At 41.9% G+C, this 22,594-nt stretch overlaps 2 protein-coding genes across 9 annotated transcripts in view; both read left to right on the top strand.

Annotated features, from left to right (window-relative positions):
- Positions 1-517: 517 nt before the first annotated feature.
- On the top strand, positions 518-7,254 carry dapk2a (death-associated protein kinase 2a). 2 transcript variants are annotated; one of them, XM_029498763.1, is made up of 8 exons: positions 518-710; positions 2,122-2,343; positions 3,515-3,653; positions 4,503-4,632; positions 5,108-5,183; positions 5,278-5,430; positions 5,551-5,596; positions 6,197-7,254. In XM_029498763.1, exons 1-8 carry the CDS (start codon positions 649-651, stop codon positions 6,851-6,853), a joined length of 1,485 nt encoding a protein of 494 aa, XP_029354623.1. In that variant the 5' UTR covers positions 518-648; the 3' UTR covers positions 6,854-7,254. The 2 variants fall into 2 exon arrangements, with proteins under 2 accessions (XP_029354623.1, XP_029354624.1); XM_029498764.1 differs by having other exon boundaries at positions 631-710; positions 6,206-7,254.
- Positions 7,255-9,341: 2,087 nt separating this feature from the next.
- Positions 9,342-22,594, top strand: part of herc1 (HECT and RLD domain containing E3 ubiquitin protein ligase family member 1) — a 54,461-nt gene continuing 41,208 nt past the window's right edge. For all 7 annotated transcript variants that reach the window (XM_029498757.1, XM_029498761.1, XM_029498760.1 and 4 more), the window contains exons 1-12: positions 9,342-9,540; positions 11,915-12,870; positions 13,366-13,461; positions 13,725-13,919; positions 16,920-17,231; positions 17,399-17,495; positions 19,263-19,406; positions 19,722-19,849; positions 20,075-20,219; positions 20,625-20,796; positions 21,655-21,789; positions 22,045-22,210. In XM_029498757.1, coding sequence (XP_029354617.1) covers positions 11,941-12,870; positions 13,366-13,461; positions 13,725-13,919; positions 16,920-17,231; positions 17,399-17,495; positions 19,263-19,406; positions 19,722-19,849; positions 20,075-20,219; positions 20,625-20,796; positions 21,655-21,789; positions 22,045-22,210 — 2,520 coding nt within the window. In that variant the 5' untranslated portion in view covers positions 9,342-9,540; positions 11,915-11,940. The remainder of the gene's footprint in view (positions 9,541-11,914; positions 12,871-13,365; positions 13,462-13,724; positions 13,920-16,919; positions 17,232-17,398; positions 17,496-19,262; positions 19,407-19,721; positions 19,850-20,074; positions 20,220-20,624; positions 20,797-21,654; positions 21,790-22,044; positions 22,211-22,594) is intronic.

Here is a 22,594-nt window from a genome sequence, read left to right as displayed (position 1 = left end):
GAAAGAAAATAAAGAACAATGATTTAAATTAAGCAGCACTGCACAACACAGCAAATCAATCAACGCAACAGTTACTTGCATATATACAAGGATGTATACCTGATTCAGCACTTTTAGATCGATTGCACATTGAAATGACTTATTTTTAGGAGCATATCTCATACTGTCTCTGTGTGAGGCTGAACTTCTGAGGAGCTGATGTTAACATGTTAGGCTCAGTTCAGGTTCAGGTTGTCATTCAGCGGTGTGCTGCAGAGCTTCCAGGGCAGGCGACAGGTTTTAGCAGTGCTATATTAAATGAGTAGTTTTCTCTATGAGGTTCTGCATGCGACGCCTGTGAATGTGGTTCTCCTCCGGTCTGGGGCAGCAGATCCCTCCCCCTGCTGACACACCACAGAGACAGAGCAGGACAGGAGGAGCACATGTGGCGCGCTCACAACTTCCGTCATGTATTTTGAACACGGCTGGTGACATTTGCTCTGTGCTGTTTACAGTAACACAACCCGGGTGACAGCTGGGGGCTACAGACATCAGTCTGAGGAGCAGAGCAGAGTGACTCTGTGACAACAAGCTGAACTTTACTGAGAGGACTGGCCTGCTTTTCCAGGCCAACAGGGGAAACTCAAGTCTCCACTGAGGACCGCAGCCATGGACCCGTTCAAACAGCAGAGAGTGGAGGATTTCTATGAAATCGGTGAAGAGTTGGGAAGGTATAGACACGCATACACTACCTCCACTCACTGACCTCTCAATAAGTCTGTTAAAGAACTCAGTACATAGAGCATAGAGCAGGATTGACCTCAGTCAGTACCGGAGAGGTAGTTTGTGTAAATCAGAATCCAAATGAGTGACAGCGATGAACACACTTCACTTGAAATATCATGTGGTGGTCATCTTTAATGCTGACATCCAGATCATTTTAAAGAGAAGTCATCTTGTAGTGAAAGTCCACATTCACCACACTAAGATTTTATTTAAGTGTTGAAAGATTGTAAAAGAGGTGAACAATATTTCTCCAAATGTCCCCTGCATCGGGGAAATGCTTCTAATCACCTTATATTTTATATAAATCACTGATCACACAGAGTTATTTTTGAAGAAAAGAAACCAAAAATAATCCGGTGTATGTTTTGGGCTGAGTTTTTTTGCCATGCATTGCCAGGTGGAGACAACTGCTACTGCTGTCAAGCAGCTTTTTAAAGCACTCTATCTTTAGCTGTGTCTATATGTACTCACAGGCTGGCGGCAGAGACAGAAGTGGAATCTAAGCTTACAAACCTTTCTATCAGAAAGTAAATAAATAAATAGATGAGGCTTAATGGTCATAATGGTTAGAGAGTTGACATTTTTTTAAATTTGTAGTCCCATTAAATCCAGCTATGCTTTTGCTTGTGCTGTTTAAATGTGAGCGGAAAATGTATGACACTGCAAACACACAATACAGGAATCATCTCCGAATCAGATAACATTTCCAGCAACAAAAATCAGTAGTGCCATAAATAAGATGAGGCTTTTCAAAGCATAGCGAGATGGGTTAGAGCACCCCTTTCAGGAGGAGCAGTGTACCATGTGACCTCTACGAAACTCAGAAGTTGTATCTTGTGTTGTATCTTTCTCTCTCTCTCTCTATATATATATATATATTTGTGTGTGTGTGTGTGTATAGAGAGAGGTGTTATTTGTACTTTTTTTTTACATTATCTTTTATGTTATATGCTGTCTTACTATTTTACTCTGAAACATAAAACTGTAACTGACACATGCAGCTGACTGTAAGAAAAAAAAAAACTATGCTCACTCATATTCTTTTTGTAAGCCAAAATAGAAAACATCACATTTCTTGAAGTGAATTCCTGCAAAATGAAGCATGTCTATGTTCAAATGTATAAAAGAATGTATAGCCCAGCAGTCTGTATTCAGAAACTGAATACAGACTGTAAAACTGGCAAAGCAGTCACTACCCACAGCCCAACACTTCTTGAGCCAACATCCAGACTAACAGGATTTGGTTTCTCAGAGAATGCACCTGAAATCTGCCATACTTCATTATTTTTATTGGATCACCCAGAACACTGTCAGACTTTGAGCGCTTAACTTTAGGACTCCTTCTCTGCGTTTCAGTGGGCAGTTTGCCATTGTAAAGCAATGCAGGGAGAAAAGCACAGGTCTGCAATTTGCTGCCAAGTTCATCAAGAAGCGGCAGAGCATGGCCAGCTCTCGCGGAGTGCGGCGGGAAGATATAGAGAGGGAGGTGTATATCCTGCGGCAGATCCAGCATCCCAACATCGTCACACTGCACGATGTGTATGAGAACCGCACAGATGTGGTGCTGATCCTGGAGCTGTGAGTCACCAAAGACATGGAAGGATTGTGTCCTGCACACACACAACAACAACTGAATCTGACTTTGTTCAATAAATAACCTTAACGACATTTTCTGAATTATAAAAATCAGGAGGATTTGGTTGCACTGACAGGGATTTCACAATGCTGTTGAACAATGTAATTTCATGCTGCAGGACATGACAGGACACTCATTGATAGCTTGATAAAAAAAACTCTGTCACCTAATATGTCTGCGCATATTCTCATTCATCCAGGTCATAGTCATATGCGGCCAGCAATTGAATTGAACACAACTGGGCGTAGGACTTAGGTTTGTCAAAGACGTTTCTCCTCCTTATCCCAGGGGCTTCATCAGTTTGGAGTGTTCACAATAGCTTGATAGTGGAGTTTCCCTGACCATTGTTAGTCATGTGAGGCCTCCAGTGATCAGCTGTCATCCGGAGTCTTGTGAGCCCACCGGTGAGCGACAGTCGTTATGTTCACTGGAGTCACATGAGGTCAGTTTCAGGCAGCCGTTGTTGGAGGCTGAGCTGTAAATTCTCCCGGGTAAGGTTGACAAGGCAGCACTGCAGATGGGAGATAGGTGGTGGCGCAGACCCCCTTCCCCTGTTTAGAGAAGGTGTCTCCAGTTTTACATAGATGACTTTTACCTCTCTTTCAAACCATCTGCCCTCCCTGGCCAGGAATGTGCCTTTTCCTTTAAGTGTAATTAGACAGCTGAAACTGGACCTGAGGAGGTGGCCCTTCTGTGTTGGGCCATGTGTTGGTTTAAGGGTTGTTTAGTTTCACCAAACTGATGAAGCCGCTGGGATAAGGAGGGGGGAAACGTCTTTGACAAACCAGTCCTAAGTCCATTTGCTTTTGATTCAATTGTTGGCCGAATGCAGATTCCATCACATTCTCCAAGAATGTTAGTAGGATTTGATAGCTTTTTAATCATTGTCAGAATCTGCTTCATTGGCAAACTATGTGTGCATGGACAGGCAATTGACTGAAGTTCATCTCTGTTCTCAAGCACTGACATTAGCACATAAACAATCATAATAATTTAAAAGTAACGCAAAGATGGACAATAAACAAAAAAAATCTGTACATGCCTCTCTGTCTATCTATCTTATATCTTATCTGTTGTGTGTTTATCGAGTGATGATGACTGCCTGTATTCCAGGGTTTCTGGGGGGGAGCTGTTTGATTTCTTGGCACAGAAGGAGTCCCTGAGCGAGGAAGAGGCCACGCAGTTCATCAAGCAAATCCTGGAGGGGGTAAATTACCTCCACACCAGAAAAATCGCACACTTTGATCTCAAGGTTGGTCCAGTCAAGATGTGATGTTTAACATTTTCACGCCACAGCAGTTAGTTCATTTTATCATCATGAACATTTTTTTTATTTTATTTCAACATCAACCATTAAGGGAAACAGAACTATGAGACATAATTATTATAATTTTATTTTTTTTTGCACTTTGATTTATCAGCTGTTTAAATGTTGAAGGGGCCACATGGGAACAAACAATACGAACAACATTGAACAACAACAACAATCATATCCTTGGTGAAGTTTGAGCTGCCCAAGATTTTCCTTCATGTTTGGAAAAACTTTATAAAGCCCTCTTGTTCTGCAAAAGAACAACAGCAACAAAATGCTTCTCAGCAATGCGCATTGATGGAAACACAACACCAGCATTAACCTGTTCATTTTCACCCCTTCTCGTGCTGCATAGCACAGACACACACCTCTCATCAGCACAGCGTTGGTAATCCACAAACCTTCTTCTGAGAGTGAGCTTATGCTCCAAAATAACTTCTAAAAACGCACATCTCACAGATGCTCCAGCTCTTTTTCAGGAGGAGAAACCTCTTTTATAAATACTTTCCATGGCAAACAGCTGCCATGAAAACACAGGAAAACTAAAATGGCAAATATATTACTTTAACCCAAGACACACAAACAAAAAATATACATTGAGGTAAATAAAATATGTGCATGCAGATTTGTACCACTAAGTGTAGCAATTATCTAGGAATAAGTCATGTGCACAGTAACTTTTAAATGCATTTTTTTTTTTTTTTTTGCTAAATGAATCAAAAAAATATTTTTTTCTCGTTGTTTAGTAAAGCACTGGTTTTGTCATGGAATTTTTTCTCTCGTCTGCAGCCTGAAAACATAATGCTTCTGGACAAGAATGTGGCGCTGCCAAGAATCAAACTCATTGACTTTGGTCTGGCTCACAGGATTGAAGCTGGGGTTGAGTTTAAAAACATCTTTGGGACTCCTGAGTTTGTAGGTGAGATAGATCCATTTTGAAAAAGCAGCACCTTGTGGATATGCATTAGTGCATGGCTACTGTGCAACTGACAGACATATGTGACCTGCCTGAGTAGGACAGACCCATCTGGGATCGCCATCTCTGCAAGCAAGATCATCTCAGTCCAGACTATTTTGGTCTGTGGTTCCCTGATGGACTTCCCTAAAAGTCATATCAGTGATGTCTTTCTGTCTTCAAAAGATATAAATTTACTTCTTTGCTGTACTAGCAGTAATTGAACAGATACGGCATATAACATCACACTGAGGCCTCTTGTTGTACTGAAGCTGTAGTGATGTCACTACAGTAAAAGTATCTGACAGATCAGTAAATATAAATATAAGTGATAATGATAATAAATTCTATGTATAATCCAAAGAAATTTCAATGTTTGCTGCAGTAAGATGAATTAGTACTTTCCACAACAGAGCCTGTCATCCGTTTGCATTTTCAGCACCAGAGATTGTCAACTACGAGCCACTGGGATTAGAAGCAGACATGTGGAGCATCGGGGTCATCACCTACATCCTGTAAGTGAAGCACACCGGAAGTGAAATACAGTAAACTATACGTTTTACAACAGGACGAATGAGTGGATGATCTCCCTGTTATGCCTCGTTCTAGGCTGAGCGGCGCCTCACCTTTCTTAGGGGAGACCAAACAGGACACCCTGGGAAACATTACAGCTGTAAACTATGAGTTTGATGAAGAGTTCTTCTGTCATACCAGTGAGCTCGCCAAAAAATTCATCAGCCAGTTGCTAGAGAAAGATAAGAAGTAAGAGATCAGGCCTGACACATTGGGTGGTACTTTGTCAGAGCACATCTCTGTGCTTTAATCACATGACCGCTCAGTCATTATGGTAGCAAAATCATTTCTTATGTTTTTGTTTTCCAGGAAAAGATTAACAATTCAAGATGCTCTCAATCACCCGTGGATCAAGGTAAATGAAAACATATTTTTTTTTATAAATGGCGTGTACGCTTGATTGTTACTTAACTCCTAAAGAGGCTCAAATTTTTCATGGGGTATTTGAAGCAAATAACAATTTAGCAACAATTTCACAGCATTTATTCAGGGCACAACACACTGAAGGGAAAAAGACATTAGCCTGATCCCCGTGGCCAATCAAAAGGGGCCCTTTTTGATGACAAAGGTGGAAACAATCAGTTAGTTGGTCCCTGATATATACAACAAGAACCCACACTGATATACCCATCAAAATATCATTGAAATGAAGATAAGATGTTCATGATTTAAAAAATATTCACCTTGCTGAATAATTAGTTAGTCAAATGATCAGTTAGTTAGTTAGTTCAATACACTTGGTTTTTCTAACTGTATATTTATTTTTGCCATGTGTTCGGGTTAGGGTTAGGGTTAATTTTGAACCTGTGCACATAGTCAACAAAATATAAAGTAAATGCCAACCTGATATATTTATATATATATATATATATATATATATATATATATATATATTAGCTCTTCCCACTGATGTGTTGATCCTGTTAAAGTGATGATCCCATTTTACACCTTTTAGTCCAATGAGCACAAGGAGGAAAATAAAGCCCAGGAGCCAAAGAAACGGGAGCGGCGCCAGCTGAAGACCAAGCGTTTGAGGGAGTACACTATCAAGTCGCACTCTAGCATGCCACCTAACAACACATATGTCAACTTTGAGCGCTTTGCCCAGGTGGTGGAGGACATTGACCAGATGGAGAGCTCATTTATTAGCATGGCAGCAGCCCACGACTCTCTACAGGAAGACATCTATGCCATGGTCTCGATATACAATGAAAAGGAGGCTTGGTACAAGGAGGAGAGTGAAGGCGTGCGCCACGACCTCTCACAAATCCGCTATGAGTTCCGTAAGGTCGAAGCCTTGAAGAGAAGCCTGCAGGATGACATGCAGGCTTTCAGCTCCGGCCTCAGCGCCATTAGTGACCGCTACCAAGAGAGACAGAACCACTTTGACGCTCTGCGCCTGGAGCTTAGCAATGAGCTGAAATGGGTGCAGGAGGTGATAGGTTCATTTCCCACAGATGGAGGAGGTGGTGGGTACCCCAACTGCAACTTCTCCACCGTCTTCAATAATGATGTGAATGAAGCTCTGAAGGAGCTGCTGAATCGTTCCTGTGGAGGGGAGCTGCTGTCTGGGATCAACTTGGACTTTACTGAAACTGGACAGCAAAGATGAACACCAGTATTGTACAGGTCACCACAGAGCATTAGGTATGATGCCAATGATGCCAATGACGAGCAGAGCTGTCTACTGGATTCTGCTGGAACAGGTCAGAGACTATGAACAGCTGGGACACGACCAAGACTTCAGACCTGGAGGGAAAGCAACATGTCCTGAAATCAACACCCACAATGCCAGAGCTGCCTTCCACACCATATGTAGATAGTCACAGCTATTCTGAGAGCACATATGTATTTATTTTAAGAATTAGACTGGATCAGAGCAGCATGTTTCATAACTGCTAATAAAATTGCACAAACATTTTCAAAAGTGTGCATATCTTTGCTTGGCTCCAGTTTTGGAGTATTTAAACTCATGATCATTGCAGTTCAGACTCAGGATGTGTATTTTACAACCACCTGCACTCTGCATATGATTGGGTTATGTGCCAGTTCATGTATAAAAGGCAGCACGAGTGACACTAAGCATTAAGGGATGCCACTACATCAAAATGGCACATTTAACAGGATTTATCTGGACTGCATATGAATAATAGAGTAGCGCTCATTGTTTTCGATGTTAGAAATAATCTGTACAAAATCAAGTAATATTACGATATTTGACACTATTGTGCCTTAAATTTGGCTTCAGATTTTAAGCTCTGCATCTCTCGAGCAAAGGAAATAAATAATTTATTTAATATGTAGAAAAAATATAAATATAAATGTTGCCTCATCTGTACTGTTCAGTGCATTAATGAAAAGCTGAGCATTTCGCTCATTCTAGGAAGCAGATTGAATTGCAGTAATTAATACTTCTTATTAAAAAAATTCAATACACCTTTATTAAGGCTCAAGAATAAGACAAAGACAAACGATAGGCGCAGTCAGAGCAGGCAAAGTAGGCAGTATGGCAACTCTCACATTTTGGCATGACGGGGAGGGTTAAATTCAAACCAGTTTAGAGTTTTTAATGTCACATTTTGGTTTCACATTTACTTTAAGAATAAATGGGACTTTTAAATTGGGGTTCACAGTCTTATAATCTTCATGGCCTTCCTATTTTATTTCTTAAGAGTGAATTGAGATACGCAGCACGGCGTCATAGTGGTTAGTGCTGTTGACCCACAGTAAGAAGGTCGTGGCTTCAGTTCCGGGGCCATGTGTTGGCCGTGTGATGGACTGGTGACCTGTCCAGGGTGTACCTCACCCAGTGTCAGCTGGGATTGGCTCCAGAACCCCCCGTGACCTGTAAATGGAAAAGCAGTTGCGAATGAATGAATGAATGAATGAATGAATGAAATGAAAAGAAATGAGCTACACAACCTCTGGCCTTCTATTGCACCCTTGCCATATGAGTTCCTTGCATTTATCCTGTAGCCAGAAATACCACCACTTCAGTGGGATCAATATATTGTTCTTAGCACCTCTCAACTCTATAAATTACTACATCAAGAACAAAAACTGAAAGTGCCACAGAGTCAAATGGTTGCCAAAGATCTGAGGACACGAGCTGTGTGCTACAGAAAGGCGAAACCTTTGCAAGGGTTGTACAGTGTAAGGCTCTTTCCTTTTTGAAACGCAGCATAAGCACTGACGGTGCTACAGGATGATCTTCCATAAAATGGTGAGCAGTTCCGTTTTTATGCAAACAGCTGTTCCACAGTAATCTCCACTCCAAATACAACCAAGCATTAGCTCATGTTTGTTTGTCTGAGAAATGTTTCATCTCACAAGTGACCCTAAAGTGACCTTCTCACCCAAAGCCTGCAAATGAAAAGATCTCACCCTTTAAAAACTAAAAACACAGCAGCAGAGAGGATGTGCCTCTGAGATAAAATGGGAGCTTCAGCTCAGGCCTCTTCCTGCTTTGCCAAGATAACCACAAAACTCAGTACAGACACTTGACTTTTCTTCCTGTCGCCACTCAATTAATCTTTAGTAACTTCCCTTTAAATATTTTATAATATTTATAATAATCATCATCAGTTCCTTGAGGCGGAATAATGGTTAATGTCAATGCACCTCAACAAGAAGCTCACAGGTTCGGTTCCGGGGCTTGTAATGAACACATTTGTTTTTAAAATGATTAGAAATATATTGCTGTATTTTTTTAATACCTATTGTTGAGGTAGGTATTAAAAAAATACCAGCTCTTCAGTACTTGCTTATACCATTTTGGCCAAGCTGTTTTTCCTTCCTTACAGTGTTTACTGTATTTCTAGCAAAGCACCATAACTAATTCATTGTGCGTTCCCGTTTCATGAGCGTCAACTCATGATTGTTTTGAACCAGTTTAGTATTAGTGGGCCCCTGTGTGTGTGTATGTGTGTGTTTATTTCTAACACACACACACACACACACACACACACACACACACACACACACACACACACACACACACACACAGACAGACAGACAGAGCATGCAGACAGGAGAGACAGACAGGTCCAGACGTCACAGCCCGGGGCTGGGGCTCGGCGAGGGGCAGGGACTGAGCAGACCGCTTCCTCGGCTCATTGCAGTGGAAGCTACGGGAGAGGCGGTCGGAGGCATGGAGGTCCATGTGTGGCTCTGTCTCCTTTCACAGTGACCTCCACAAAGCGCACCCATACCGACCAAGGTGCTGGCCTTCATGCAATGAGGCGCAGCCAGGCTCCTGTGTGAATCCCGGCGCAAGGAAGAGGAGGAGGCCTTTCACTGGTGAGCCAGCTTTTATTCCTGCTAGCGTCAGTGGAGTCAGCTAGCAGGCTAACCTGCTATGATACAGCAGATAAGGCAGGCTAATGCTGGCCCAAATGGCTCTGGCACCGTGAAGCTGGGCTCTTAGGACAGGCATGCATGCTGGTACGAGCACCTTAGGGTGACATTCACCCCCCCTGTCACGTCTGCACACCTGCTTTGCGTTGAGGTATTTTGTGCTTTATGTTAGCACAGTTCCGTCAGGAGGGTTAGCTAACGTTAGCTAACGTAAACAGCAGCCGTTGGTCTCCGTTTGAAAACAAACGGATCAACGTTCACCGCAAGGGGTTGGCCACAAAGACCGGGCCGGAGCTGGGCTGGCCGGTGTTGGTTCGTTTGGTGTCTCGGACTGTCCGGGTCAGCGATTTCAGGAGCTGTTAGCTTCTGGCGATTAATCTTTCTAATCTGAAACAACACGCACATTAGCAGCCAGCTGCGGATCAGGACTGGCTGGTTGACAGCACAAGCTGTCGAGGTTGATCTGCGCTGGTTGGCTCTGGGCTAACTGCTTCATGCAGCGGGGGGCCGTGCTCTGTGCGACCCGCCCCTGGTCCTACCGTGGTCCTACCGTGGTCCTACCGTGGTCCAACCGTGGTCCTACCGTGGTGCTACCGTGGTCCTACCGTGGTCCAACCGTGGTCCAACCGTGGTCCTACCGTGGTCCTACCGTGGTCCTACCGTGGTCCAACCGTGGTCCTACCCTGGTCCTACCGTGGTGCTACCGTGGTCCTACCGTGCTGCTACCGTGGTCCTACCGTGCTACCCTGGTCCAACCGTGGTGCTACCCTGGTCCTACCCTGGTCCTACCCTGGTCCTACCGTGGTCCTACAGTGGTCCTACCCTGGTCCTACCCTGGTCCTACCCTGGTCCCACCCTGGTCCTACCCTGGTCCTACCGTGGTCCTACAGTGGTCCTACCCTGGTCCCACCCTGGTCCTACCGTGGTCCTACCGTGGTCCCACCCTTGTCCTACCCTGGTCCTACCCTTGTCCTACCCTGGTCCTACCCTTGTCCTACCCTTGTCCTACCCTGGTCCTACCGTGGTCCTACCGTGGTCCTACCATGCTACCCTACATACATGAGACTCAGTCTGCAAAAACTGCATGTACAGTGGTAGGATTTTGTAATGCTCTCCAGAACCTGCACAGAGAGGCAACTATCTGTGGCTGTTCTGGTTTTTAATCTAACATTTACAACTTGTTGAGCTAAACTTTCTTTCAAGTCACACGTGCTGTTGCTGTACTTATGCTGCTGTCAGGTTTCACAATGTGGCGTGAACTTCTGATTGAGTGCTATGGTAAGTAGTGTCGCTGCTTTTGTGTCCCCACCTGCTGAAGAATTAAAAAAAAAAAAAAAAAAAGTCATGCAATAGCAAATGTTGAAATTCCAAGCCTGACAGATACAATGTTTACAATGCTTCTCCTAATGTTTGTTGACAGATGCTTTCAGCTTGCCTGCAGTTTACTCACTGACATGTTAACAAGTCAAACAAACAATTGAATGTGCTTTGTCAGATTGGTTTTTTATTTCACATATAGGATCATCCATCTACAATCCATCTGCATGGAATATTTATGTAAATATTGGGTTTCTGTCGTGGGATCTTTAAGAAGTGTTGAAGTGTAGTTTTTATAGAGCGCATGTCATCTGGCTGCACCTCACACATATCTGAAGTGAGGTGAAATTTAGTACTAACTTCTTGTTTCCTTTTGAAATGCTCAAATGAGTCTACAACAAACTAGGAGGTTCAAAATAAATTGTCTTAACTCTATAATTCACATCTGAAATTGAAAAGGCGCTGTAGATGGAATAAATCAGATTTCCCGTTTCAGTAAAATCAGTGGATCAAATTGTCATGATCTCTTTTCTTGGGTTCAGTAGCCTACTGTATGTGCACTCCAGTGTTAAATGGTAAGTGTTTTATTTGACCGCTTACATGATTTAATGGTTTGAGCAAACCACAGCACCATATTACATAGTGCTTAACAAGGACACATTATTTTTTAATAAGATATAGTTTTAGTCTTGCAAATAATTAATTGAATAAAACTATTACTTTTCAAACAGCAGATATTCCAGTTGAGTTAGATATGATGGACCCCGGTTTGTTTTAACATATAATGGGTTACAATTACGCTGATATCTAACTCGACTTTGTTACGTAAAGATGTCCATTTCTCTCTTACATCATATAAATATCCACTAAAAAGCATTACTTTTTTGTGAAATTATTTGAGATGAACAGACATTTTAATGGCTCTTTAAGGATAGAAAAGACATAGACATTTTATTGAACATAGTGCTCATTTCCCATGATGTCCATTCTGTGATTTCAGGACTGATGGCTCCAGAGTGACATGCCATGGCTTTAATGATCCCTCCGGTGAAGCTCAAATGGCTGGAGCACCTAAACAGCTCATGGATCACGGAGGACAGTGAGTCAATAGCCACACGGGAAGGAGTTTCAGTGCTCTACTCAAAGCTGCTAGCCAACAAAGAAGTTGTGCTGCTGCCACAGCAGGTGCTATGTCTGAAAGGTCCCCAGCTGCCAGACTTTGAGCGGGAATCCCTCTCCAGCGATGAGCAGGAGCACTATCTGGACGCTCTGCTCAGCAGCCAGTTGGCCTTGGCCAAGATGGTTTGTTCTGACTCGCCCTTTGCTGCTGCGCTGCGCAAACGGGTGATGGTGCTCCAGCGCATCTTCTACGCACTTTCTAACAAGTACCATGACAAGGGAAAGGTCAAGCAGCAGCAGCACTCTCCAGAAAACAACTCAGACTCGGCTGATTTACACTCTGTCAGTGAGCGGCCACGCTCGAGCACTGACGCCCTCATCGAAATGGGCGTTCGCACAGGCCTCAGCCTTCTTTTTGCTCTCCTGCGCCAAAGCTGGATGATGCCTCCTCCTGGGGGCAACATAAACTTGTGTAATGATGTCATTCACACAGCCATCGACGTGGTAAGCTCTCTACCACCCCTCTCTCTGGCCAATGAGAGCAAGATCCCACCTATGGGCCTGGACTGCCTGGCCCAGGTCACCACTTTTCTGAAGGGCGTGACCATGCCGAATTCTGGGGCGGATATTTTAGGACGTCGCCTTGCCTCTGAGCTCCTGCTGGGGCTAGCCTCCCAGAGGGGTTCTCTGCGCTACCTGCTGGAGTGGATTGAGATGGCGTTGGCCGCTTCAGCTGTGGTCAACACCATGGAGCCGATTAAGGTGCTACAGAGCCAGGAGGGCCTCATTGGTTATGATTGTTTCATGAACATTCTCATGCAGATGAGACGCTCTTTGGTAAGTAAAAATCATTAGTACTGGCAGATGGCAAGCTTTCTTATTGGTCTAATAAATCAAAGCAGAGTGCAGCAAATTTGATATCTTCTTTTGACGTCAAAGACACACGCTTTTTAAAACTTACATTTGAATGAGATATTCTTCCTTCAAGTGTGGTTTTTCATCTTTAGGCCAAGCTCCGATAGGACAGTTGAAACTTAGTTTTTACGTGGATATGATTAGTAAAGTCCTATTGACCTGGATTCTGCTCCTGAAGTGAATTCTCAATGACCAAAAACATGATGAACACCTGATGAAGAAGTCTCGTGTCATATATTATATCAAACTGTTGGAGTTTTTTTCCATTTAAGTTGAATTCTGTTTCGGATCTTATTTAACAATACACTGTTAACATGTTTTGTAATGGTTCCAAAGGATTTAGTGCAATATAAATGCTTTAATTGGTTTGAAAATTGTGTGGTCTTAATCACTGATTTGTGTTCGCGTTTGTCTCAGGGCTCATCTGCAGATCGCAGCCAGTGGCGAGAACCCACCCGTACTTCCGATGGTCTTTGCTCCCTGTATGAGGCAGCACTCTGTCTGTTTGAAGAAGTAAGAGATTAAAGCAGTGCTCTAATTGTAATAATAAAAATGTATTTATATAACACTTTTCTTTAGACCACACAGTGATTCATACAATTTTATTTGTCTTTGACTTACATATTATAGTAAAATTATGATTCCCCTTTTTTCTGCGGACTCACAGGAACTCAATTAAGGATCACTGGGGGTCGTCAGACCCCAACACACTATCCTAGTGGATTGATTTGGAAAATAAAACTACACTCCCCTAAATTTGTCTTTTTCTCTCTCAGGTATGTCGAATGGCATCCGACTATTCTCGCACGTGTGTCAGTCCAGACAGCATTCAGACTGGCGAGGCCCCTGTGGTGTCAGAAACCTGTGAGGTTTACGTATGGGGAAGTAACAGCAGCCACCAACTGGTGGAGGGAACACAGGAGAAGATCCTTCAACCCAAATTAGCTGCCAGCTTTGCTGATGCACAAACAGTAAGAAGAAACAGTACCTCCAGTTTCACATGTATTTTTCCTCGTACACTCAGGTCCATAAATATTGGGACATCGACACAATTCTCATCTTTTTGGCTCTATACACCACCACAATGGATTTGAAATGAAACAAACAAGATGTGCTTTAACTGCAAACGTTCAGCTTTTATTTGAGGGTATTTACAACCAAATCAGGTGAACGGTGTAGGAATTACAACAGTTTCTATATGTCCCTCCCACTTTTTGAGGGACCAAAAGTAATGGGACAAACTAACAATCATAAATCAAACTTTCACTTTTTAATACTTGGTGGCAAATCCTTTGCTGTCAATTACAGCCTGAAGTCTGGAATGCGTAGACATCACCATACGCTGGGTTTCTTCCCTGGTGATGCTCTGCCAGTCCTCTACTGCGACTGTCTTCAGTTCCTGCTTGTTGATGTTGCATTTCCCTTCAGTTTTGTCTTCAGCAAGTGAAATGCATGCTCAATTGGATTCAGGTCAGGTGATTGACTTGGCCATTGCTTAACATTCCACCTCTTTGCCTTATAAAAAACTCTTTGGTTGTTTTCGCAGTATGCTTCGGGTCATTGTCCATCTGCACTGTGAAGCGCCGTCCAATAAGTTCTGAAGCATTTGGCTGAATATGAGCAGATAATATTGCCCAAAACACTTCAGAATTCATCCTGCTGCTCTTGTCAGCAGTCACATCATCAATAAATGCAAACAAGCCCACGCCATGACACTACCACCACCATGCTTAACTGATGAGGTGGTATGTTTTGGATCATGAGCAGTTCCTTCCCTTCTCCATACTCTTCTCTTCCCATCATTCTGGGACAAGTTGATCTTGTTTGCTTGTTGGCTTGTTTAGATGTTGTTTGGCAAACTCTAATCTAGTCTTCCTGTTTTTGAGGCTCACCAATGGTTTACATCTTGTGGTGAACCCTCTGTATTTACTCTGGTGAAGTCTTCTTCTTCCTCTTCTTGATTGTTGACTTTGACACACATACACCTACCTCCTGGAGAGTGCTCTTGATCTGGCCAACTGTTGTGAAGGGGTTTTTCTTCACCAGGGAAAGAATTCTTCTGTCATCCACCACAGTTGTTTTCCATGGTCTTCCGGGTCTTTTGGTGTTGCTGAGCTCACCGGCGTGTTCTTTCTTTATAAGAATGTTCCAAACAGTTGATTTGGCCACAACTAATGTTTTTGCTATCTCTCTGATGGGTTTGCTTTGATTTTTCAGCCTAATGATGCTTGCTTCACTGATAGTGACAGCTATTTGTTTCTCATATTGACAGTTGAAAGCAACAGATTCCAAATGCAACTAGCACACTTGAAATGAACTCTAGACCTTTTATCTGCTCCTTGTAAATGAGTTAATGAGGGAATAACACACATCTGGCCATGGAATAGCTGAACAGCCAATTGTCCCATTACTTTTGGTCCCTTAAAAAGTGCGAGGCACATACAGAAACTGTTGTAATTCCTACACCGTTCACCTGATTTGGTTGTAAATACCCTCAAATAAAAGCTGAAAGTCTGCAGTTAAAGCACATCTTGTTCGTTTCATTTCAAATCCATTGTGATGGTGTATAGAGCCAAAAAGATGAGAATTGTGTCGATGTCCCAATATTTATGGACCTGACTGTATATGAAGGAATCAAGATCCTGTTTACATTTCTATTTTCTCAACTGTTCATCTGATTGCCTTCAAACTCGGTGGGTGTGTTGTTGATTTGTTTTCCTGAAAGGCAAACACATAAACCAACACTATAATAAAGGGGTCTTGAATATATACGGAGACAATTTGCTAGTGATAGACTGATATGGTTTTTTCAATACCGATTATTCATAGTCAAGGAGGCTGATAACCGATATTTGGAGCCAATATTCATTTGCTGTAAAAAGGAAAATATTGGTGTCAAAATTTTGACTCCCAACACTTAACCTAATTTAAATCCTTTTAAGCATATGCTTATTAAACAGCTTATCAGATTTGCACCATGTTTAAGTTTTGTTTTTGTTTTTTTTCTTAGACAATAGATTTCTTTGTTTAAAAATTCTAACAAATTGCAGGGAGCTCCCAGGATCAGCAGCATGTCTTTTAAAGTTAAATGAAAACTCAAACAAATAAATAGCTCCCTGAAGCTTTCTGTAGTAAATAAAGTTTTGCAAAATTTCAATAAAACTGATCCGGAAGATCCAGGTATTTTTATGCCCGCCATGACACCCGGAAAACAAACTTTTTTGGCATCATGCGCCACTGAGTAACGTCCGTAGGAATTAATGGGCCCTGCCTCCGATGCTGTATCCAGTTCTCTTCATACATCCATGTTCGAAACATATATCTATTCTCTGGACCTTCTCCATTTGGCAAACGTTTTCTCCTCTCTGCCATGTGTGTGAGCACTGTGAGCACTTTCACTGCTGAATTCCTGTTACCCGTGCCGTGGCTCTGTGTGTAACCAATCAGATGGTGTTGTGGGTGTGACAATGCTGGAGACAGAGTAGTGACAGCAGACAGAGAGGCGCGGCTGCATCAGAGCCAAAATAACTCAGTTTTAAATTTATCTCTTATTGGCTGTCAGATTAAAAAAAAAAAAAAGGCTGATGCCGATATATGTAAAAATGCCGAATATCGGCGCCAATAATCAGTTGATCCCTACAATTTGCATTCAGATTAAAATCTCACAGATGAACTAGTGCTTATCGCTGACACACATAAAGTTTTCTTTTTTGTATTAGAAGAGGAAATATACAGCGTTGTAGAAGTAATAGTGAATTTAATAAAACAATAAAATTACCATTTTCCAATCTGAAGTACAGTATGTGCAATATTTTTTTTAGAATGATGTTAGTAAAATTCAAAATCAACATAAAAATGCAAAAAATACTTTAATGGAGTACTTATGGAATGATGATTATGATATGGCTAGTAGGTAATATGGCTGAGTTGTCCTACAAACTTTAATCACACAAAACCTTTCATCTTCTCAGATCGAGGCAGGGCAGTACTGCACTTTTGTGATCTCTTCAGATGGCTCTGTTCGGGCCTGCGGAAAGGGCAGCTATGGCCGCTTGGGCCTGGGGGACTCCAACAACCAGTCAACCCTCAAGAAGCTAACTTTTGAACCCCACCGTGCCATCAAGAAGGTGTCATCATCTAAGGGTTCAGATGGCCACACGCTGGCCTTCACAACAGAGGGTGAGGTGTTCAGCTGGGGCGATGGTGATTATGGCAAACTGGGTCATGGAAACAGCTCGACACAGAAATACCCTAAACTTATCCAAGGGCCACTGCAGGGGAAGGTAGGGTTTCACCCAGCCCCTGAGCACAACTTGACACATGGCATTTTATTCACTTTTGTTACTCGATTTTCTGCTTTCTCTGCAATTAATTCATCAAATCATTTTGCTTGTGTCTTTACCAGCATCAACAGAATGTGATGATGTGTGTGGCTCTTGTCTTGTGTCAGGTGGTGGTCTGTGTTTCCGCTGGGTATAGACACAGTGCTGCAGTCAGCGAGGACGGAGAGCTGTACACGTGGGGTGAAGGAGATTTTGGAAGATTAGGTAGGTTCCTGAACTGATCTAGCTGAAGATGAAGAGTCTCCAGAAATTTTATCCTGTTTCCAGTGCTGAGTGTCACCCCATTGTGATGTAGGATGACATCCCCACACCCAATTGTTTGTGAACTGCCATTTTGGACCTCCATTGTGTGATTTGTCTGACGGTGATTTGAGTTTGCCTGTTTGGTACTCTATCCTGATTGGGTTGTACAGTCCGTCACACAGTAGCCACACCTTAATCCATACCCTGCTTTATGCTTTTCTCCAAATTTGAAATTGGAAGACTTGGAACTAGAAGGTCAAACCATAAACTCATTAGGAAAACATTTACTTGGGTGATAAAATCAAGTGAGGAGTAAATAAATTACTACAGACTTGAATAAAATCTGACTTATTTTAGCAACCAGTGGAGTCACACCCTGATGATCACTAGACCATTAAAGCAGGACTCTGCAAAGATAGAGTGGTAGGTGGGCTATTTTCTGAAGACCATTTTAATCTCAAAATTAACTTCATAACAGTTTATACATTGTGACGTCTTGAGCAAGGCACGTAGCTCAAAGAATCAACATAACATTGATGTCAGTTATTGGCTGCTGTCAGGGACAGTCAGGTGAAGATTTTTAATTTCCCAGATTCAGATTTTAAAAAAGCCATATTTATTTAAATTACTAGTGTCTTTCCTAGTTAGTAACTTTGGAAATTTGGGAGTTAGGTCGATCTCTCCATCTATCCATCCATCATCCATACTGCTTGTCAGTCAGGTGGAGTTAGAGCAAATCCCAGCTGACATTTGGCGAGGGCGGGGTGCACCCTGGAAAATTCGCCACTCTGTCATGGGGCCAACATATTGAGGCCATCAACCATTGGCACTCACGCTTACAGGCACTTTAGTTACTAGTTAACCTATTCTGCACATTCTTGGATTGTGGAAGGGAAGTGGCGGATCTAGAGGGAACAAATGCAAGTACAGGGAGAGCAGGCAAACTCAAAACCACGGTATCACCAAGCTGCTAGGGCCCTTAAATGATACTGAAAAAGGATTAATTATTAGTATAGTAATTACATATATAGCACATGATGTCCCCTTACTAGGAATGCATTACTTCCAAAGTAACATAAAAAATCTTTTTACATGTAGTATGACAGCAACCTTCTCTGCTCTGCTAATAGCTCTTACATAGTTGTTCTGAGTCTTCTATAAATACTGTCTGCTGATAGTGGCAAACATTATCAGTGGTCAAAGTGAGTGGTCATATTGTTGTAATGTTTGGGTCTGAGTGCTGTGGCCTCAGAGGACATTAATGTCACAATGGTAATAGCAGACAAGGTCTGGGATATATTAGATGCTAAGGAAATAGTCTGTTCTTGTAGTCACATAATGGATGCAGGTCTAAAGAGCTAAGTGACTTTGACATAGGCCAGGCGATTATGCCCAGATGACTGGGTCAAAGCATCAGCTGTGATGAGTAATTAACCAGAGTGGGTTAAAAAATTAGTAACCATGGATCTAATTAAAGGATGCAAAAATCTGTTTAGTGGATCAAAGCTGGTTTGCTCACTTTTGCTTCCTTTGTAAAGTGGACTTGCGTTGGTTCTGTGTGCATGGCCTAAAATAATACATTTTTTGTGTACACATGCAAATTGAATTTAAGCAGAGGCAGTAGCCAGGGGTGAAGAAGCTGGCGCATGCTGATCCAGGGAATGATTAAAGTTGGCTTCTCCTAAGAGCTGATGTATTTTTATTATTTTTTTTTGCCTTTGAACACAGGTCATGGTGACAGCAACAGCCGAAACATTCCTACCCTTGTAAAAGACATCAGCAATGTTGGAGAGGTGTCGTGTGGTAGCTCCCATACTATTGCACTGTCAAAGGATGGTCGGACGGTATGGTCCTTTGGAGGAGGGGACAATGGTGTGTTACACTTCATAATGACTTATTTGAATATTTTATCTATTTTGAATCTTTCATTTAATGATTAACCTTTTCAGACCCACATGAAGACATTTCTGCTTTTTTACAATTTTGTGTTGTTCCTTATAAAGCTGCTGTTTTAAAAAAAAAAATTCACCAAGTCTCTACATATGCAAAGCAACCCTATTTAATTTGATCTTGCACTAAATAAGCACTCTGTGACTCCAATGGGATGGAAGAGTAGCCCATGTATATTTGAGAAAAATGTGACCACACTCCTCATGCTGTACATAAAAACCATGTGTTGTGCTGCAGGAAAACTGGGTCACGGTGACACTAATAGAGTCTACAAGCCAAAAGTAGTGGAGGCCCTGCAGGGGATGTTCATTAGGAAAGTGTGTGCAGGGAGCCAGTCGTCTCTTGCCTTAACTTCTACTGGACAGGTAAGACATATTTTTTGCATTATATTGCATAACTATGATAAGCATTTTTTGAAAGAGGGAATTTCATCTAGCTGTGATGCATTCCTTCTGGCAGCTGGTATGACAGTGACAGTGTGTTATCACAGCTTTCTCTCAAAGATATGTCTTAGCTGTTTTCTCATCAGCAAATGACTACAATCGAGAGCAGAAGTCACCTGCTGAAGTTTCATTAATGCTTGTTTTTAGGTCTATGCTTGGGGCTGTGGTGCCTGCCTGGGGTGTGGCTCCTCTGAGGCCACAGCACTCAGACCCAAACTAATCGAGGAGCTAGCGACCACCAGAGTAGTGGACCTCTCTATAGGGGACAGTCACTGCCTAGCCCTGTCTCATGGTATTTGACTCTTATCTTTCTTTTTTTACCTACTTTTTGTTTCTTTTACTCCCTGTCACTTTCTGTTCTGTCAAAGGTTAACTAAAAACACATGTTTGCATGCTGTCATTGATCAGCACCAGTGTGACGGTACACCATGCGAAATCCACAGATTCTTGGAATGCACTGCTGACACAGCTAGATTATATATTTGTTGAACATGTGACAGGACTGTCGCAAGCACCGTGATGTAATAGCAAACAAAAAGAACAAATTTCTTTAAGCTAATGCATAACCTGTACAGCTTTAGGAATTTTTAATACAATAGTCATATTTCTATATCTGCCATTATACTGTAGTCACTTAGTGTTTTCATGCACACTGTGAATTATATTATTGTATGTCTTCAAATTAACCATTGTCTAGATAATGAGGTATATGCATGGGGCAACAACTCCATGGGTCAGTGTGGCCAGGGGAACTCCACAGGGCCAATCACTAAGCCCAAGAAAGTCGTCGGCCTGGATGGAGTTGCTATTCAACAGGTCTCTGCTGGCACCTCTCACAGCTTGGCCTGGACAGCCCTGCCCAGAGACAGGTCAGTTACCAGAGCATAAAGGCACAGTGTGCAGGACGGTTTACAAAATGGTTTTTATGAACTTTATTCCGAAGCCTCTACTTTATAATTTGTCTGTTGGCCATCTTGGTTTCATGAAGCCACATTTAGAGGAGAAGGCACAGTTCAGTAGGAGTGGGGCTGGATCTGACCTGATCTTTACTCTATCCTGATTGTGTGATACAGTCTGTCAAACACACTGGAGCAAGGCCCTAATCTGTCTCCTGCTTTATGGTTTATATATCTATAAAAGGGCACTATCATTTAAAAACAAATGTTGAAATGAAGAAAATGTAAAACATGACATGTATCTTAGCATGGGTCTATATGTGACCCTTCAAAACTTTTTACATTACTGCTGATTGATTGGGTAAAGTGGATTTTCTTTTTGGGTTTTAGGTACTAGGACTTCCCAAGCTATTAAAACTTATTTAGGTTCACCTGTTACTATCATCACGATTCCATCCTCTTGTATTTTATTGTAATTTTTGTGAAATAAATAAGTGAAATAATGCAGGCATTATTTCACTTATTTATTTGATATATTTGATATTTATTTGATATACATGATGATTCTGTGTTCACGCTGGTATGAAGGTGGGCTCACTTAACTTTTTAAATTTTTCTGTAACAGCTTTGTCAATGTAAACTTTTACATTGACAAATATGTAAAAATGAACTCCTTCCTAAATGAATCACTGTTATGATGTGAGAGGTTTTATAGACATCAATGTTTCTGTTGCCACTAGAATTCTTATAATTTAGCATGTATTAACGCTTACTTTCTCTGGCTCTTCAAAGTTTAAGAATGATTTATTATTTGCATTTTTGCATCTTCAGACAAGTGGTGGCTTGGCACAGACCATACTGTGTGGACCTCGAAGAAAGCACCTTTTCCCACTTGCGCTCCTTCCTTGAGCGCTACTGTGACGGCATTAACAGTGAAGTTCCTCCTCTTCCCTTCCCCTCATCCAGGTAAATACACACAACCTGTGAACAACCACCGCTTTATCAGCCATGTACCACAAGTTCTCAAAGAAAGAAGGAAATTAAAAACAGATTCACAAATGTTGCTTCTTTCACCTGGTCTATCTTTTTTCTTGCTTTGCTTACAGTTATTTTTGCCAATACGCTTGCACTCCTCTTTAGTTTTAAGGTTGTGCGTCAGTTTCTAAAAATGTACAGGAATGAATAACCAAATTTTGATTAGTTTGTTTCATTTGATTATAGGGAGCATCATAACTTCCTCAAGCTGTGCCTTCGGCTTTTGTCCAATCATCTTGCTTTGGCTCTGGCCGGTGGTGTAGCCACCAGTATCTTAGGTCGTCAAGCTAGACCTCTGAGGAACCTACTCTTCAGGTTGATGGACTCCTCTGTGCCCGATGAGATTCAGGAGGTATGTATTTGTATAAAATCTTCACTGTTTATGTCATAAGATAACCAAATTTTAAGTGAAGGAAGCTCATCACTGTTAACAAGATACCAAGTAACACAGATCAGAAATCAGGACCTCCTTGGACTTGTTCTGAATATTTGTTATGATGTTTTTAATTTTATGTTGCCCTGAAAACAACTTCTTTTCACTTTGCTTTTCATTCCTCTTTTATCCTGTTCTACTCTACTCAACTCCTTTGTTTCATTTCCTCTACTGTCCCTTCCTCTCTTTGCTTTCCTGTTTGTTGTTTCCTCACCTTCCCTATGCCTTTGCTATCTTGTCAACAGGTTTTAAATTGTTTAAAACGTGATGCAGTGACAAATTGTATGTATGTGCTTGTTCCAT

This window comes from Echeneis naucrates, chromosome 3 (genome assembly GCF_900963305.1).
Source record: "Echeneis naucrates chromosome 3, fEcheNa1.1, whole genome shotgun sequence".
NCBI classification, from domain to species: Eukaryota; Metazoa; Chordata; class Actinopteri; order Carangiformes; family Echeneidae; genus Echeneis; species Echeneis naucrates.
The sequence above is the reverse complement of the archived record's forward strand: the minus strand, read 5'-3'. Positions and strand labels throughout refer to the sequence as shown.

Coding starts and splice junctions, on each gene's coding strand:
- dapk2a (XM_029498763.1), top strand. CDS start 649: ATGGACCCGTTCAAACAGCAGAGAGTGGAGGATTTCTATGAAATCGGT. Junction 711..2,121: donor ATCGGTGAAGAGTTGGGAAG/GTATAGACACGC, acceptor TCTGCGTTTCAG/TGGGCAGTTTGCCATTGTAA. Junction 3,654..4,502: donor TCGCACACTTTGATCTCAAG/GTTGGTCCAGTC, acceptor TCTCGTCTGCAG/CCTGAAAACATAATGCTTCT.